We start from the raw sequence: 20,171 nt of genomic DNA, 5'->3' as shown, positions 1-20,171 counted from the left end.
ATTTATTTATTTATTTATTTATTTATTGGTACTGGGAATCGAATTTAGGACCTTGTGCTTGCCCGGCAGGTGCTTGTGCCACTGAGCTATATCCCTGGCCAAAATATTTTAAAAATAAAGAAATTAGATACAAAATTCTCATTCTTTTTTTCCTAAATAGTAGTTGATAATGCTGAGTAGCTGTTCCTTGTAGAGAAATGATGTCTGTTCCTCTTCAGCACAATCCCCACCAGTCTACACTGCGTCACACTCTGCTCCTTTCACTCACTTGTGTCACTAGCTGGCCCCATAGACATTTGAATTTGCAACTTCTGGCCCCGATCGTATTTTCTTTGTAGAACATTATAGAGATTTCAAAACCTAGCACCCTTTCTCCAAAAAAGTGAAAACAAAAGACAAATAGCCACCTATCAAATTTTTTCAAAATCTCTAAGGAATGAAAATTACATATGAAAATACATACACATTTATACACCCTATATGTACACCAATATAGATAGGTGTGCATGAGTGTGTGTGTGTGTATATACACATATGAACACACATATTTATACACATGCATGCTCAGTGGAGGCGATACTGTACTACTGTACAGTATAAAGTTGTGAACCCAAAGTCGGAAGATTTAACAGGGTCCTTTTCACAAATATCTAACTACCTAGAAGGCTTGGTATTTCAGCAAAGCCTTTAAATGTCTTGCATCTGCAACTGCAGAACAAGCAGGCTAGCCTAGATATCAGCGGCTCTAGCTCTGAAATTCACTGATTCTAGACTCTTCATTAAGAGAAACAGATAAGTGACACACGGATGCATAAAATTAGAGTTTATAGAAGGAGAAAAAACACCTTACTTCATCATTTGTTAATTTAAGAAATAAGTCTCCAAGGACTCCTTGGCGTGGCCATTTCAGGACCCTTTCCTGCAGGGCGTGAAGCAAATCCAGGTGCTGCTGGACAAGGTAGCGTAAAGAGCCGGGGAAGAGGCTTGAAATAGAACAGAGAAAGAATCACACAAACCGGGCAGGCCTTACCAGGAGAGAAGCAGCAGGCTCCACTTTTGCAGTCATTCAACAATACTCCTGAATCACAGGTCTGAACTTAGGATCCTTTTTTTCCTTCTTATTTGTCTTTCTATCTTTCTTTCTCTCTTCTTTGCAGTACTGGGGTGCAAACACATGCCAGGCCAGTGGTCTACCGCTGAGCTACACCCTCATCCCTTTTCCTATTTTATTTATTTTATTTTGAGACAAGGCCTCACCAAGTTGCCCAGACTGAGCTCCAACTTGTGATCTTCCTGCCTCGGCCTCCAAGTATGCATGACTTGCACTTAGGAATTTTTTTTAAGAGTGACTCTAGACCTCACAACAAATACCCTCAGATCATAAAAAGACTGCTTTCCCGATAGCCCCTATACAAATGTGCATTAACCAAATAGAGTACATTACTTGACTGACCACTTTAAAGCTAACCTGTGACACCCTCACCTAACGTTACACTCAGTAGAATTCTCAGGGAAATATTTTTCAATGTTTTAACCAATTGAATGTGCATGTTATTCTAGTTTGTAGGGTAGATGATAGCATTTACAGTGGTAGTTGGTTATTCTTAATCAGTGACTAGGAGATTGCCACATAAGCAGGAAAAATCATTCACAGTGGACAACTAGTCGCTGAAGGAATTGGGGACAAACGAGAGGGTTCCTTTCCCCTTGCTTGCAGTTTCCAAGAGGCATACTAGGTAAGACAGAGTCTTTCCTTGGGAGGCTAGACATCAAGTCTGGCTTGCTACTCCCTGGAGTTTCACAGAACCCCCTTCCCACCCTGAAAGCCCTCTCTTCTACATCTTCTCTTCTTTGTGTGTGTGTTAAACTTTATTGGTACATTTTCAAATGCATTCATGACTCCCTTCTACTTCTTAATGTGACTCATTATTTTTTCCAGAGGAAATGAAGGGAGAAAGAGAGAAGCCAGAGAAGGGTAGGAAGGAGAAGAGAATGGGCAAGAAAACCATAGGGGGAAGGAGAGGGAGCCTGGACGGACAAGAGGGGGTGACCAGGGGCCCACAGGAATGAGGATCTCAGCCAGCGATGGCGAACCTTTTCGAACTTCCCATGATACAAACATCCCACTGCAGCCTGCGTGCCATAGGTTCACCACCACTGGCCTGAACTCTAACTTCGGGACAGAGGGACATGGGAAATAGGCTCCTATGTGCTTTTCAACACAACAAACTTAACTAAGATAAAAATGAGAGCGGCGAGTTGAACTTACTTAAATATTTCCCTAGAGTTTAGTGAGAGTCAAGTAGACAATAGCAAGCCTTTGCTGGAAAGGGAGAGAGGAAATAAGATTGAGGGAGTATTTTTTCAACCCATTTCCAAGCAAAACAAAGACCTCCTTCCACCTGTAGCTCAGAGAAGATGCAGGAACACCACGACAGGGTGCGGGGAAGCCTTTCACTCCTGCATTTCATTCTTATCCCCTACCTCCTGTTCGGTAAGTCTCCACATACGGAAAGCTAGCGGGTCCTGAACACAAGAGGAAAGAACACTTGATGTGAGCTCTTACAGACTGTTATGGGTTTGAAGATATATAACTCTTACAGGTAGAGTTATGAGCTTGGAAGAGCTAAGTAACCCCTGTCTAGACCAGGGGGAAATTTGGAGGGGTGAATAGAAGACCCATGGGCTGGGACAAAACCAGTATAGATGATTGTACTGAAGGAACAAAACATTACATCAGCAAAAGATCTAGTGCAAAGGTTTCTCCCCACCCAGAGACTATAAATAATTCTGGGTGATATTTGTGGTGTGATCTCAATGACAGCAGGGATCTCATTGGTGAGATCTACTGTTGTGATAAATTGTCCATATAAATTAAGTGATGTATCTTGGATTATCTGCCTTCTTTCTTTTTCTTTCTAGAAAGCTTCCTTCTGTCACACCATGACCAATGTGCTTGCAGAGTTGGAGAACCAACACCAACATCCTCGTGGACTGTCCACTGGGGTAATGAGATTTTAGAGTGAAGTCAGAGAAGGCTAATGTTCAAAGAGCAATGCTATGGTTTGTGTCTGTGTGTCCCCCCAAAGCCTCATGCGGTGATGGGGCAGGCTTTTAGAGTTTGATTGATTATGGGTGTGAGAGCTCCACCCGCCCTGGGGTGGATAGTTTGCATATGTAAGGGAGAGGAAGAGGCTGCTTGGGGCCATTCCTCCCTTTTAGTGCTTGTTGCTTTTGCTGTGTTCTGCTGCCATGAGCCGTAGCTCTCTGCCATGTGCCATTCTGCCTTGTAACCTGCCAAGTATGGACTGAAACCTCCACAAACTGTAAGCAAAATAAACCTTTCCTTCTTAATTTTGAGCATCAAGTACTTTGTCCCAGCAATGAGAGAAAAGTAACCAAGACAAGCAATAACCTATAGAGGTTCTATACCAAATATTGAACACATTTTTTTAAATAATTTAACAAGGATAGCATTTATCTTGAGCTAGGAGATAAATATAGTCTTGAGCCAGGAGATAAACAGCAAAGGGACAAAGCAGCAAAAACTATAGACATATTTAATCTATTTCACTACTTTGCCAGGCCTGACTCCCAGTAGCAACTTCTACATGAAGGCAAAAGTACTAAATACTAAGCTTTTTTTCTATTCCTTACCAGGAGTAAAATCACGGCAGTATGAGTAGTGTGTTCTTTCTAGACCCTTCAAGGTGATTTCAACTCTCAACAAAGTAGTGTTTAAATAGTGATGGAAACAAAGTAAAAGCAATCAAGGAAAATCTAGTTATAGTTTCAAATTATTATATTCACTCGTGTTACTCCAGTATTAGAGCAAAATAACTTAGACTTCCAACAGGTTACAATCATATCAGATGGGCACGGGTGATTAAACATGCGCCATCTAGTGGTGATCTGTGGCTCTGAGCTTATTGCGTTCCTGGTGGATATGTCGGGGGAGTTTGGCTCATCAGGCTAAATAGCAATCCTCCCCACAAGAAGATAAACAGGACTGCTTGATCTTAGGGTTATGGCTCTGTCTATGTGAGTCAGATCCAAAACAAGCCCAGTGCTCCAATGCCTGTGATCTTTCAACAATGAACCGTAGCTCACAAATTCTGCCCAGGTTTGCAGCTGGCCACATGCGCCCTGCAACTTCCAACCCATCCAGCCTGGGACAGAGCAGACTTGAAATAGGCTCAGGAGGTTCTTGAGAATTTTATTTGTTCTCCCAGGGAAAAGTTAAAGTTCTATAAGTTCGAGAACATGTGGCAATATTTGGCTTGAGTGTCAAGTTGTAGCTGTCATGGGCACAGAGTGTGGAAGTCTTGCAGTTTGTGATGGGAGAGGTAATACACATTAATAAATTTGTTTTCATCTTTGGATAAAGAGCAGTGTCAAAAGGTCTATTTAAAGCACACAGAGATTTCAGGGAAGCTTGGAAAAAAAGAATAAATTTGATGAATGAAAGATAATGAAAACCTAACTCTAGGGTAGAAAGTGGTAACACTACCATGCTCAGAACAAGAGTGTTCCTTTTTTAGAACTAAGAGCATTAAGCAGAAGCTGGGCTCTGCTTGGTCTATGAAATGAAAAAGTGAGTTTGGCAAATAATTAACATGAAAATGATTATCATGGATATGATAAAAAGATTTTACTTTCATTGAGGATTATATCATTGCTTTAATTTCTTTCTGGTTTTTTTTTTTTTTTTTTTCTTTTTGAGACAGGGTCTCCCATGCAGCTCAGGCTGGCCTTGAGCTCACTTTATACAGCCCAGGCTGGTCTTGAACTTACAACAATCCTCCTGCCTAACCTCCCGAGTGCTGGGATTACAGGCATGCGCCACCACACCCGGCTTTTTAATTTCTTTTAATCTGGGAGAGAGATCCACTCCTTTCTCAGTGGTAGGTCATAATGGAACAGCAAAACAGTAGGAGGGGGCTGGGGATTTAGCTCAGCGGCAAAAGCGCCTGCCTGGCAAGCGCAAGGTCGTGAGTTCGGTTCCTGGTACCAGAGAAAAACCAAAAAAAAAAAAAAAAAACAGTAGGAGGTGACAGCAAATGAAAGGAATTTGACTACACCTAGAACTACTAACATTTAGTATCTTATTCAACAAGTCAACTGAGATCTGAAATAAGAATTTATGGGCTGTTCAAAAGATCTGAGTTTTGGGCTGGAGATTTAGCTCAGTCGCACGAGTGCCTGCCTGGCAAGCTGAAGGTCCTGAGTTCGATTCCCAGTACCAAAAAAAAGATCTTGAGTTTTGACGTAGAAAGAGACCAATTCATGCTTCTTTGCTGTCTGAGAAACTTCACAGATTCCTGTGAGTCAAGGTGCCTCACTATTACATTATAGTTATACATGATATAATAGCTATTATATTATAGTAGAATATGATAGAAATTAGTATAGATAGCTAAGCTATGTAGAGATATTATTGGCAGTCAGAGAGGGCTAGGCCCTCAAAGGAGTCAGTGCAGAGGATGAGAACTCATTACAACTGTGGCTGGAGGCAGTTCTGTTGAAGTCCAGGCTTCAAGATAAAGATGGCATGACCAGGCCTGCATGCCTCCACAAGGAATAAGCAATGAATTGAAGATTATACTATAGTTGTTATCACCTGATCCAATGAAGTCTAGCAGACATCAATCACCCTGGTGGGTGACCAAGACCCCTTGATCCATCTCTTCCTAAAAATGTCCTTGTTCTTTCCATGTACACTTGCTATGTGACCTGCTTCCCCATTGGATCCATATTACCTAAGCAGCTATACTTGTAATCTTATTGGTTGATCATAGTTTTGACCCATGTAGTACCCACCTTGTGATTTTGCTCTATGAAACTTCCTCTGTGAAGTGGGGTCTGAATCCACTTTTGGTTCCTCTTCTGTCTCTCAGGAGCCCTCACTTAATAAACTTGTTCCTACTCTTAACCTCTCTAGTTCATTAGAATTCATTCTTCGATTTTGGGGAACATGAACTCAGTGTATCTGACATCTAGCTGTTTGGGTGTTACATGTATCCCCCGTATATCATTTGGAGGCCCCAGCAAGATCATTGGAAGGAGGTGAGAGTTTGCTTCTGTGACTTGTTTAGATAACCAGAAATTGTCATCCTTGTCAATTCTTACGCCTTGAATTTTTATTCCTTGTCTTTTTTGTGCAGCTTTTTGTTAAAGTGATAAATCTGAGAACATGGGATGATTATAATGTTTCTTTAATAAGACATTTTACTTTTGTACACCAGGTCTGTATTCCTGGTCTGTGTGTGCTGCATTTGGACTTACTAGCTGCTGGATTTATTGGCGCTCCTTGTGTGACATGTTCAACTTATTTTTTAAATTAAATTTATTGGTACATTTTAGATATACATAACAATCATATTCCTTGTAGGGAATTTGTACCTGTATATGATATATTTTGATTTCTCTCTTTTCCCCAATCCTCTTTCCTCCCTTCAACAAGTCTTCCAGGGATCATTTTTGCAGTGTTTGACTTGTTTTGACTTTTGTGGTTTGTTGTCTTTCTTGGACAGCAGCACTAGGGAAAAGTAATGTTAGAGCATTCCCCAGTGGGTTTTTATACTAACCAAAATGTGAATTCATGAAATGCTGTAAAATGGGTCTCTTTATGAAATCTAGTTTATAAGTGGAAAATATACATGCCTATTGATAAATCATGAGACTCCAACTGCCAGTTAAAAGGCAACATGCCAGAACTGCTCTTAAGACTTGGAATACAGGTTTCAGTGGGCAGTCTGGCCTGACCTCCCTCTGTACTCTAGAGGGGAATATTCAGCCTGTTCTGCCTCAGTTTCCTTTCAGGTCTGTCTGATCTGAGCTTTTGACATTCCCCACTCTCACCTTTCCAGGCTGAGGGTGACAACTCATGGGCAGATTGTCTCAATGACTCACCATGAGTGTCAGAAGAAAAGATTTCCTTTTCTGGCCTCATTTCTGACCTTTGCCTGTCACTGTACTTTTCGGTTTTGGAGTATATTTCTGCTAAAGCTTAGAGACGGGGAGGAACCCTGAACTGTCTCAACCTTTCCCTCCTACCCAACAACCAAGAACTTTGAAGTTGAGCCCATAGAAAATGAGCGCCTGCTAATGCCAAAGAGAGGGAAGTCATCTTAGATGAGGAACACATACCCCGTCTCTGGGTCAGATGAGACCTAGGGATTTTGCCCATCCGGGAGAACATATACGAAAGCAATCTCCTCTCTCAGCAGTCTAGACAATAAGGTTTGGCAGGGGACAACAAACCCAAGACCCCACAGAAAGAACCGACTTCTAGGTGAGACCAGAAGGAGCTATTTCCTAAAACACAATATTTAATGGATCAAAACACATTCAGTTTTGGGGAGAACCCCAACCTCCTGGCTCTATCTCTCCCCTTCTAGGTCTGGTTCTCATCATGTACGTGTGTAGGGGAGGGAAGTACTTTCACTCATGTGTGAGTTGTGGTTGCTGACGGATGAATACAGGTTTTAACCTGTGAGTTTCACAAGTGTGTCACAGATATAGAGACATAGAAATTTTAGCGTGGATTTTGAGTAAAACTTAGCCTTGGTGCTAAGGAAGATTGCCTAGGTGATTCGAAAGCTGAAAGCCAGCACAAATGTCTTGGGGACATCTTTGCCCTAGGGCCTGGGACAGGATTTTTCTGACCATTTCTTGCATCTAGCTATCTCTGGAGGCTCTCTCTTTTGCAGGCTAAGACATGCTCCAACCAATTCCAGTTTTCCCTTTGATTTTTCCTCCCCTTCATTCTCATTCAAAGCAATAGCAATTGTTCAGGTTTCTTGATTATTGGTTTAATTTCGCTAGTAACACTTCCTTCTTTAAACCTGACTGTGATAGCTGGAATCAATTGTAGCTTCTGGTTTTGGAAACACAAGCTGGAGTTAGGAGGGTGTTTCCAGAGAAGGTGGGGGTGCTCGTCAGTAGGGTGACTGGTCTGACCAACCTGTCTTCTGATCACTCAGACAGCAGCCACTTGCTCTGGAGCAGGTAACTTTGTTCAGCACCTTGAAAGGATATTGAAACATAGTAGCTATTGAAAGGGATGCCTATTTTCCCCTTCTTTGGGGAAACTCACTGTTGAATTCTCTTACTCCTTCAGAATGTATTCTTAAGCACTGAAAATTGTTCAACCCTCACATATTGAGAAAGAGCTGTTTAATGTTTTTCTGCACCCGAGAGTGGCCTGCTTACCCGCTAGAGACAAAATGGAATGCAGGGGAAGTACTGACTATGATACTATTTCACAACTAGAATTGTACTGTCAGAGAGAGGGGAAACGGTCAGAATTACCTTATGTTCAGATTTTCTTTGTATTAAGAGATAATCCTTACTTGTGTTCAAGATGTAAATGTGAGCCACAGCAAAACCAGCCCCCTTCGGCCCTTAAGGCACAATAGGCTGCATCCACTATCCCAGGCCCTTTGGATTCTAAGGACAAGGTTTCCAAGGCAACCTTAACCAAAGCCTTATCTTAGGGGCACTGTTACTGCGCCTAAGCTCCCTCCCCTGTCCTCCTGACTCTGTGGGTGAGGCTTCCAAGCCAACCCTAACTGAAGCTTCCACTGGGCTATACCCGTCCTTATCTGATTCTGTTTGGGCTCCTCAGGGACAGTATTCCCTACAGGAGGTGAGTGCAGAATTTAGCCCTGCCTGAGTCCATGTGTCCTTTTCTCTCAGTGACCTCAAAGAGACCAAACAAGATCTGAGAAAGTTTTCAAAAGATGCTGATAAGTACACTGAGGTCTTCAGGGGACTAACTCTGACCTATGAACTACACTGGAAAGATGTAATGTTACTCTTAAACACTGACTTCTAGTGAGAGACAAGCAGCATTATCAGGTGCTAGTATTTGGAGAGGAATATCATATTGTTAATTTTATTTTTTAATTTTTTAATTTTTAATTTTTGTCTTTTTGAGACGGGGCCTCACTCTGCAGTTCAGGCTGGCCTTGAACTCACTGTGTGGCCCAGGCTGTTCCTGAACTTGTAAGATCCTCCTGTTTCAGCCTCCCAAGTGCTGGGATTACAGTGTGTGCCACCACACCTGGCTTCATATTGTTAATTTTAGAAGACAGGAAGACAGGCAGCCAAGGCAATGGCTAGTTCCTACTGGAGCCCAAGGAGTCTCTACACAAGATCCCTACCAGCCTGCCAACCACAGGGGGATTGGAAGTGGAAATATTTTCAGACATGTATTTTTTTGGTTTGGTTTGGTTTTTGGGTTTTGTTTTCGGGTTTGTTTTGTTTTGTTTTGTTTTTATTTTTTTGAGACAGGGTCTTGCTACATAGTTCAGGTTAGCCTTAAACTTACTATGTAGCCCAGGCTGGCCTCAAAGTTGTGGTGATCCTCCTGTCTCAGCCTCCCGAGTGCTGGGATTATAGGCATGTGCCACCATGCCCATCAAGACATGTATTATTAAAGGGCTAAGAAGGATAAGAACTGAGCCCTTCAATTATATTAAATTATCAACTCTTCATCAAGAGAAAGGTGAGAAACCCTCCACCTTCTTAGATCCTTTACAAGAGGCAGTGATGAAACATACACTCCTGGCTCCTGATTTGGTAGAAGGACCGATTATTCTTAAAGACAAGTTTATTACCCAGTCAGCTTCAGATATCAGGAAAAGAGATGGCTTTTGCTCCAGATGGCTCACTTGATACCTTAGTGAAAATTGCCTCCTTGGTATTCTGTGATCAAGACCAGGAGGAGGCCAAGGGGAGAAAACAAAGAGACCAAGAGAAAGCGGCAGTCTTGATTGCAGCCTTAAAAGGAATAGACTCTAAGTCTGATTCCTGAGGCTCCAAGAAGAGCTCCATGACTGAACTTGCTTGCTACCACTGCAAAAAGCCAGGCCAGCTTAGGAGGGACTGTGATAAAAACTGTCACAACAAGAGGCTCCCCAACTTATGCCCTGATTGCAAAGGTGACCACTGGAAGTTGGAGTGCCCCTTGAGATGGAGGTACCAGGGATCAGACCCATCCTACCAGCTGTTCCAGCAAGACTGAAGGGCCCTGGGGCATGCTACCTCTCCCTCTGGCCAGACCGTCTTCTCCTTCTCCAGGTAATCATGACTACAGAGAGAAAAGAAACCAGCCTATTGCTGGACACTGGCATGTTTCTCTTGGTCCTCCTTTTCAACCCTGGCCTTCCTTCCAGCCGTCACACCTCAGTGACAGGAGTCACTGTTGGGGGGGGAGGTGGTAACTTGCTATTTCTCACAACCCCTAGGCTGTAACTGGGATGGCTTGCTCTTCTCCCATTCCCTTTTTATTATGCCTGGAAGTCTAGTTCCCCTCCTGGGGGAAGATATCTTATCTTACTTGAATACTGTAATATACATGACCCAGGTCAGGTACACTGAAAGTATGGGCAGGTGAAATAGGAAGAGCAATAAGAGTTACTCTGGTACAAATACATCTTAAAGATCCCACTACATTTTCCCACCAGAGACAATACTCTCTAAGGCCTGAAGTTTAAAAAGGGCTATTGCCTGTAATAGACAACTTAAGGACACGAGGTTTTCTTACACCTGTATACTTCAGTCTTGGGAGTTCAAAAGCCCAACAGAGAAGGAGATTGGTACAGGACTTGACATTGGTCAATGAGGTACAAGTGGTAATCCACTTGGTGGTACCTAACCTGTACACTCTCCTTTCTCAGATCCCAGAAGATGCCAGTTGTTTTTCACTGTTAGATTTAAAAGATGCCCTCTTTTGTATTCCTTTACATACAGGTCCCCAGTTTGTTTCTGCCTTTGAAAATCTTCTTGACCAGACCTCTCAACTGACTTGGACTGTGCTTCCTCAAGGGCTCAGAAATAGTCTTCATCTTTTTGGGCAAGTGCTTTCCCATGACTTGGGATGTTTTGAATTTTTCCAAGTTACAGTCCTGCAATATGTTGATGATATACCATTATGCGCGCCCTCAGAAGCCCTCTCTAGCCAAGGCATGCATGCTCTGCTGAGAGGTCTCTAGGTCTAAGGCACTACTTTTTAATCTTAAGGTAAAATACTTGGGTGTTTTATATCTAAGGGAACTGGAAGGCTGGGGGAAGAGAAAATTAAACCAATACTTTCTTTGCATCAGCCCGAGAGTCTGAAACACCTAAGGAGATTCCTAAGAATTACAGGCTTTTGTCACCTTTGGATAGCAGGTATGGTGTGATCATGGGACCCCTCTATCAGTTTATAAAGGAAGCACAAAACACAGATATCCATATTTTAACCTGGGAACCTGATTCCCAAACTGTATTCCAGGAGCTTCAACATGTGCTTGTAGATGCCCCAGCACCGAGCCTACCAGCAGGACACCATTTCAATGTATGTGTGGGTAAAAGGCAGGGCATGGCTTTGGGGGTGCTTACAGAGGATGGAGGACCTGCTCAGCAGCTGTAGGGAATCTGAGTCACGAATCAGACATTCTAACAGCAGCACAAGGGTATAATTGCAAAAGTTTAATGTTGTGTGTACATTCCTGATCCTTAGGCTAACATCTTGATGGCTGTTCAGGATAATAAATAACAGGTCAACGTCACATTGGATTTTGAAGTTCCCTCGACCTTCTCCTTTCCCTCTTTGTGGGAAGCTGTTCCTGGTGGGAACATTTATTGGCTGGATTCACAATAGTCTTATTGATCTTATTATTTGGCCCATGCATACTTAACAGTTTCTTTGGCCTTATCTCTTCCAGACTTAAAGCTATATGCTTATGCAAGATGAGAATGCTTGGAATCTATTGAAGGCCTTTAGATAGACCCTCTGGAGAGTATCTCTGACTGCTGATCACAACAACAACCCCCTTCCACCAGAAGTAGCTAGAACGGTCATCAACCCTCACGCCCTCCCAGCAGGCGTTCCTCTTCAGAGGAGGAATATTATAGGCGGCTAAGTTAGGCAGGAATATTATGGGCAGTTGGACAGGGCTAGGCCCCGAGAGAGTCAGTGCAGGAGATGAGAACATATTGCAACTGTAGCTGGAAGGGTATCTGTTGAAGGCCAGGCCTCAAGACAAAGATGGAATGACCAGCCCTGCATGCCTCTCCAGGGGATAAGATAATTGCTGTCCCTGAATCCAATCAGATCTAGATAGACATTAGTCATCCTAGTGAGTGACCAAGACCCACTGATCTATTCCTTCCTAAAGAAAATCTTTGGTTTTTTTCCACATACACTTACTATGTAACCCGCTTACCCATTGGATCAATATTACCTAAGCAGCTGTATTTGCAATCTTATTGGTTGCTCATAGTTTTGACCCATGTAGTACCCACCTTGGGATTTTGTTCTATAAAATTTCCTTTGAGAAGTGGACTGGTTGGCAACCCACTTTTGGGTCCCCCCTTGTCTCTCAGGACCAATCTCTCTCAATAAACTTTGTCCTATTTTTAACCTCCATTGTTCCCTAGAATTCATTCTTCAATTTTGAGGAACATTCTTCAACTTGAGGCTGGTTGGGAGTTATATTATTCTCTAATCTAGGCTTCCCATTTGCTTGGGTTGGCCTTTCCCTTGGTTATTCTGGATTACTAAATCTTTATTACGTTATCTTTTCCATCAAGTCTTACTTTTCTCCTTCCTACTTTCTCCCAAGAGAGAGAGAAGAGGAAATCTAAAGAATATGAGCAGGTGGAAATGGGAGTGTTGTGACGTTAGGACAAGAAAGATGTTACAATATGTCGCTTACCTTTTGAAAGCATTGCCCTACAACACAGGTACACATACCTAAACATACCACACACACACACACACACACACACACACACACACACTCGTACACATCACTGGGCACTGCGAGGTCACCTATAACAAGTGTTATATCCCCCTATCTTTTATCTAATGATTATATAGTGCTGCACACCTCCACCATATCAACTTTCTTGTGCCTCTCTGAGACCTGTGACTCATGGAGACGTGCAAATGGCAACAGAGAGCAACCCCCAGGTCTTTACAGACACGTCAGAGACCCTGAAGGCCCGGGAGACGGTGCTCATTTTCTTACCTGCTGAGAATCTAAGTTTGAGACTTGCCAAGCGTTGCCTGCCAATATTGCCTCTTCTCTTTTTAAAGACAAACTTGGAACATGTCTGAAACTCTTTAAAGGCCCCAGAATTCCCAAAGTGGAAACAGTAAGCAACTTACCTTAAATCCTAATCAATCTGAAAAACAAAGGCAATGAATACATGGATACCTTCTCTCTTTGGAGTTCCTCTTTCCATCTGACCCCTGGAAGGTGGCCTTTATCTTCAGGATCAGAGAGATGTTAATGACATATTTTCTTTCAGATTCGAGCAGTTCTAAAGCCACAGTCTGTCTTTTAGCTTTGAAAACAAACGAAGAAATTTTTGTTAACCACTCCTTCCCCAAATGTCAAGCAATGATAGCGAACAATAAAAACATATTGGAAACAAAATCAGCAAGTTTTTAGACGTTGGCAAACAGAAGGGATGTACGACAATTCATTGAACAGAGCAAAGGATGCAAAAATCTTTTTGTTCCTGTCTGCAGAGAGGGATGCACTGAAAAGTAGCAGAAAGGCTGAAAGATTAGAGCTGGCAGGCACAGAAGTGAAAACAGGGTAATGCTGGAAATAGATGAGACAGGTGAAAATCTACATAAGGTGCCACTGAATGTCCAGATCCCTACCTACAAGCCACTCTTACTTCTAGCCCATAGGAAATGGAAAAAGTAAACCCAGAGAAACACTATCTCAGGGATCTGGGCTAGGACTCCAGACATATGAAAGGGCCACGTGAGATGCTAACATGAAAAGAGGGTGCAGGGAAGGCCAGTAAGCATCCCTTGACGTCCCTGAGCAGCAAGCCATCCCTTGACGCCCCTCCCATTGCTTGGCCCATAATGCCAGATTAACACTCCAGGCCAGGAGACTGGAGGGTCTTCCACTCAATCCACTGAACTATTGGCCAGCTGTGGTAGCACATGCCTGTAGTCCCAGCATTCTGGGAAGCTGAGGCAGGAGGATCACAAGTTTGAGTTCAGCCTGGAAACTTAGCAATATAGCAAGACCCTGTCTCAAAACTTTTGTTGTTGTTGTTGTTTTTTGGTACCAGGAATCAAACTCAGGACCTTGCACTTGCCAGGTAGGTGCTGTGCCACTGAGCTATATCCCCGGCCCCCTGTGTCAAAATTTAAAAATAAATCTCAAAGGGCTGGGGAGGTAGTTTAATTCAAAGGCCCTAGGTCCAATCCCTAGTACTGCAAAAAAATAAAAATCAGTGAAGCTGCCCAAACCCTCGGACACTGACATGAAGAGCTCACCTGCAAAAGGTGATTTGTTACCTGCTTTGGCCTATCTATAATGAAGTCCCCTTATGGACAAGCCTGGATAATACAAAATTTCCAGAAGTTTTTCTAGCTCTCTCTTTTAGACATAAATTAGTTAAGGATACTCAGGTATTTGAATAAGTTTATACTATAGAAGAGAGGAGAAAATATACATATTTTTATTTATGTTTTATTGTCAGTACATGTTTGTGATACACAGTGATTACACTGAGCTTGGTGTTCAGTTCCCACATGTATATGTACAGTCTCTCGATCGCTTTTCCTCTGCCTGCTGCCCCTCCTTCTACTTTCTCCCCCTAACCCCTTCCCATGTCTGCAGAATCTACCTCCCTGTTTTATGGTTCTTTTTTTTTGATCCTATGTTATTCATAGTTTTGGTCTCTTATGCTAGAGAAACCATGTACTATTTAACCTACTTGTGATGGAATTATTTCACTTATTAGTATGGTCTCAAGATCCATCCATTTTCCTATGTGACTCAAATTTATCCTTCTTTATGGCTGAATTACATATATATATGCATATATAACATTTTCTTTATTGATTCATCTGCTGATGGGCACCCCGGCTGCTTACGTGATTTAAATTTAATTACTATGAATTTCATTGCCATCTTCACGAGTATGCAAGCATCACGGCAGTATCACGATTTATGGTCTTTGGAAAGATACTGGGAGAAGTATAGCTGGATCAAATAGAATTTCCATTCTCAGTTTTTTAATAAATCTCCATATTGATTTCCAAAAGGGCTCTGCGAGTTTGCACTCCCACCTACAGTGTGATAGGTCTCCCCCCACATCCCCGGCAGCACCGGAGACATTTATGGAGCGGGGAGAGGAAACAGACACAATGCAGGATGCAAGCGAGCCCTTCAAAAGGTTCGATTTTAATCTCATGTCTCAGAGACACATGAGAAAAATATTCTAGCCATTGTGATTATAATTACAAGATGCTATTTTTTAAAGGTAAGGGTAATTTCAAAGAGCAAATCCCTGACATTTTAAAAATATAGTAAAATTTAAAAGGGTAGAATGTAAAACCAAAGAAATGCAACCTCCCCTCCAAACAAACAAACAAACGAACAAGAAGAGATATAATGAAATAAAAACATGGCAGTTGAGAAAATCAACACAAGAGATCTAACATCAAATTAGTAGAAGTTCCGGGCAAAAGGAGGAAAACGGATGAGAGGACATGACCAAATTAACAGGAGAAAGCACTGCATGACATCTATTCCCAGAGGAAAGGACCTATCTGGCTCTGCGTAGTGAATGAAAGAGAATCCACATGAGTGTCGGGTGCACCACAGCCCTTGAAATGTGAGCACACCCAGGACAACAGGAAGACGCCAAGCTACCAGACAGAAAAGTTGGGGAGCGTACAAAGGACAGAGGATCAGAACTGTATGGGACCTTCCAATAGCAAGAGAAGCTAGAGGACAATGGAAAAATTGTTCCAAAATCATGAGGGGAGAAAAGGTTTTTCACTAAGTTACATTAACAGCACAGTATGTGGACATGATGGGACAATGCATTCTATCAAAATAAGGAGTAAACTGAGGTACCAAGGACTCTCAAAACGAAAAAATGGCCAGGCGTGGTGGTGCATGCCTGTAAACCTAGCACTCGGGAGGCTGAGGCAGGAGGATCATTCTGAGTTCAAGACCAGCCTGTGCTACAAAGTGAGCTCAAGGTCAGCCTGAACTGCATAGGGAGACCCTGTCTCAAAAAGACCAAAAAAAAAAGGAAAAAGAAAAAAGAAAAATGTAATCAAACCAAGCAGGAATCTAACATGGGAGAAATATGAGAGAAATTCCTAGGAAAGTTGGGAAGCCCCAGGATACAGCAGTGTGAGGGACCAGCATGGAATGGGATGACAGAGATCTTGAGGGCAGATGCGTCAAAGGAAAAAAGGAAGGAAATGGTAGAGTTTCTGTTACACTGCTGACAAAAATGCAGGAAGACCCATGTGAATGAAAGTTATGAAAAGATAGGGTGATTATAAATACCATGTTCTTTAAATAGAAGACTCAGTGCCATCAAGAGGACAATTTTCTGAAAACTGAAATAAAAATATGGTCTAGAATTCGACTCGCTCGTATTAGATCACTTGACTGTGATCAGTTCAACTCAATGGGGGAAAAGCAGGAATTTCAGTAAATAGTGCTGACGCAGCAGGATAGTTAACTTGGGGAACAAAGTAACCTGACCCTCTTCCTCCCACCATACATCAAAATTGATTTAAGTCATAGTTTTTTGTTTTTTGAGATGGGGTCTAGCCACGTAGTTTGGGCTGGCCTTGAACTCATTATACAGCACAGCCTCAAACTCACAGAGATCCTCCTGCCTCAGCCTCCCAAACAAGTGGGCACTACCATGCCCTAAGTCGTAGTCTTACGTGAAAGGTAAAATTATAAAAATTGCAGATGAAAACATATGAGAATATTTTTGTAACTTTGGGACAGGCAAAGTTTTCTTGAAAGCACACAAAAGTCATAAACTATTTTTAAAAAGTTTTTACATTGATGGATTGGATGTCATCAAAATTTAAAACTTCTGTTCATCAAAAGACTGTTAAGAAAGTGAAAAGGCAAGTCACAGACTAGAATAAAGTATTCTCAGACAGATAACTCATACCTAGAATGTATTTTAAAATCCCACAAATAGAAAAAAGATAGCCCAACTGAAAAATTGGGCGAAGGACTTGAATGGGTACTTGGTAAAAGAAGATCTATGAACAACCAATAAGCACGTGAGGAAAAGATGTTCAGTGTCAACAGTCATTAGGAAAGCGCAAATTAAAAATCCACATTCTCCTATCAGTGCACACCCATGAGAACAGCTAAAATTAGAAAGACTGTTCGCTTCAAGGACTGGGGAGGAGGTGAAGCAGGAGGCGTCCTCCACTGCTGGGGTGTACAAAATCATCCAACCACTTAAGAAAATGACCTGACATTTTCTTTTAAAGTTAAACCTAATCCTGCCCACCTAACCCAAAGTTCCCTTCCTGGGGATATACTCAACATAAATGAGCACATCCATTAAAAAAAATCTTGTACAAAAATATTCACAGTGGTTTTGTTCATAACAGCTCAGAGTGGAAACAATTCAAATGTCCACCATCAGAGAAAGGATTTTTTAAAAAATGTGTTAAGTTCATTCAATGTGATTAATAAACAGGACTAAATAATCAACTGAATCATGTAACAATACGGATGAATTTCAAAAAAACATGCTGAGAGAAAAAAGCCAGGTACAAAAGAGTGGGTACTATATTATTTCATTTATATGAATCTTAAGAACAGACAAAACCATGGGCATGGTGGTGCACGTCTATAATCCCAGCACTAGGGAGGCTGAGGCAGGGGGATTATTCTGAGTTCAAGATCAGCCTGGGCTACAAAGTGAGCTCAAGGCCAACCTGAACTGCCTAGTGAGACCTATCTCAAAAAGACAAACAAACAAACAAACAAACAAACAAAAAAAACAGACAAAACTAATAGTTTTACACAGTAATAGTTCTTTGAGAAAATATTAGCTGGAAAAATGTATGAGGGAACTTTCTAGAGTAACAGAAATATTGAATATGTTGGTATGGGTAGCATTTGCAGGGGATACACCTATGTAAAAAGTCAATAAGCTTACATGTAATCTCTGCATTTTACTCTGTGTAAATTAACCCTCAGCAAAACATAGTTTCCAAAATAGCAGCATAAATCTTTTTTCAAACACAGAAGCCAGTACCAAAAGAAATTGTCAAATGGGTTCGGAGCGGCAGCTGCCATTTTTCCTAACAAAGCTTTCCATACTACTTAATTTTGCAAGTATTTGATAATTCAATTAAAATTAATTTGTAAAAATTACCTCCCCCCCCAAAAAAAATTACCTCCCCAAATAGTTGGGTGGTAACGACGCTGTCTGACACACAGGAAGTGTTTGGGAATGATTAAGGGTATGCGGAAGGAGGAAAGGAAAAGATGAAGGGGTGAGGAAGGAAAGTCAGGGCCCGATTCAGGGTTTTATATTTCCATGCAAGATTATTAAGGAAATAATATATAGAAGATTCCACATCTCTGATTAATAATTCACACCTTTTCTTTCTTCTTCTCCATGAACCTATGTCCTTTTTTTTCCCAGAGCACTACATTACTAGAAGTCATGGATGCCCAGAATCAAGATGATACTGGCCCCAACTGGTATCACCTCTGGTGAGTTCCTTCATCTCTTTGGGCTTTATTACTTCACTTGCAAAAAGAACCAGAGGCCAAGTGGTCTCATACGTCCCCTGAGTCTATCTCGCCAGCCTAGCTCTGACTTTCCAACCTGTAGTCTATCTTGTTCTTTAAAATTTCAGCCTGAATTCCCCCGTGGAACTTACCAGCCAAAGAGGTTTCACATAAAACATTCTCCAAGGAAGTGTGTCTCCCCTGGCCGGCTTCCTTCAGTTTATCAGGGTGGTCCTTTGTGACGTATTCCTCTCCCCAGTCTTTGCCGTCCTTGGGCTGCCTCCACATGCCGGATGAAAGGTGGCCCTTGGCCTGGATGTCAGCTGAGATACAAGACTTGAGGTTTTCATCTGCCTCTGGAGTAGTTGGGTTCACTCCTGAAAAATAACAGCTGCATTCAAGATCATGCTTTTTCATAATGTTTGTTACTAACTCTTGGTTGTACCCAAACAAGTTAAACCCTTGTTTGGGTACAACCATTCCTCAGGGACTAAATATATCAAGGAAGGAGTTAAAGTTTCCAGGATCAGGAGGGGTTGCCTGTAGATAGTCTCTACTAACCAAAGGTTTTTTAAAAATGAATTAATAATGTAACAGAGCTGACTTAGAGTGTATGTACTGATTCCTCAAGCCTGCCTCCTTTCAGGTGAGTACAACCGATGCCTGCAGCCCCTCTAGGAAGGAAGTACAAAGAGGAGGAGGAGGACGGCCGGAGACAGTGTCTTCTTTTGCAGTGCATCCCCTTCACCCTCAGGATGGTAAGGTGGAAAAAGGAGTGGAAAGGAAGGAGGAAGGTGAAATAATGTATAAAATATTGCTGAAGTGTCAACTAAGTAACTTTTGAATCAAACCAAAAGGGTGTGATCCGTGGAACATTTATATCACAGAATATTCACCTGTGAGACCTCAGCAAATGCTAATTCACAAGTAATTGAAGTGACCCAGAAAGAACCAGAAATATTGGATTTGTCTTAAACTTCTCCAGCCTTTCTTTCTCCTTAGGATGAAGTGCGCCACTAACCTATTCTAGTACGCCTCTTGGAATCTTAGTCATAGTAAGGCCCTATCTTGCCTGAGTTCTTTCATGCCTGGTTTGGGATTGAGGGAGCAGAAACTGGGGAGGTTGAAGAGAGAAAGAACAGAATTGCTGGAAGAAAAAAGAACTTGAAGAGAAGAGCCACTTACCAGGACCCATCATTCCCTTCACATTACTGTCTCCCACGTGAACCGATCTGGACTCTTGGGCTGCGGAGAAAGGAAAACTTTCATTTGGCATCTGTTCTGTATCATAGGCTAAAGTCCTGCTAGGAGCCAGGTCTGAAGATAGACCCCGATTTTTTAGTTTTGTGGGAGAAACAGAGAACAGGAAGGAAGGAAGGAAGAGCGGGCACGGGAGGGCAGGGGAAGGGAAAGGAAGGGAAGGGAAGGGAAAGGAAGGGAAGGGAAAGGAAGGGAAGGGAAGGGAAGGGAAGGGAAGGGAAGGGAAAAGAAAAATACATCAAATATATAAAGCTGCCAATTCATTATTCTGAAATAATAAATTGATAATAAGTAAAAATATTTTCCTGTCTTTCCTGCACAAACCACAAGAAAGTAACAAAATTGCTGATGAGGGAAAGA

General features: G+C 42.0%; 1 protein-coding gene across 1 annotated transcript in view; it reads right to left on the bottom strand.

The window, feature by feature from the left end:
* Arhgef33 (Rho guanine nucleotide exchange factor (GEF) 33) overlaps positions 1-20,171 on the bottom strand; it is an 85,317-nt gene that overhangs the window by 19,503 nt on the left and 45,643 nt on the right. Inside the window, exons 7-10 of the mRNA XM_005391043.2 lie at positions 19,737-19,796; positions 18,704-18,928; positions 13,212-13,341; positions 851-983 (exon numbers count right to left, since the gene is read on the bottom strand). Coding sequence (XP_005391100.1) covers positions 851-983; positions 13,212-13,341; positions 18,704-18,928; positions 19,737-19,796 — 548 coding nt within the window. The remainder of the gene's footprint in view (positions 1-850; positions 984-13,211; positions 13,342-18,703; positions 18,929-19,736; positions 19,797-20,171) is intronic.

This window comes from Chinchilla lanigera, unplaced genomic scaffold, assembly GCF_000276665.1.
Source record: "Chinchilla lanigera isolate Chin_1 unplaced genomic scaffold, ChiLan1.0 scaffold00040, whole genome shotgun sequence".
NCBI lineage: Eukaryota > Metazoa > Chordata > Mammalia > Rodentia > Chinchillidae > Chinchilla > Chinchilla lanigera.
This window is presented reverse-complemented; position numbering and strand designations above follow the sequence as displayed.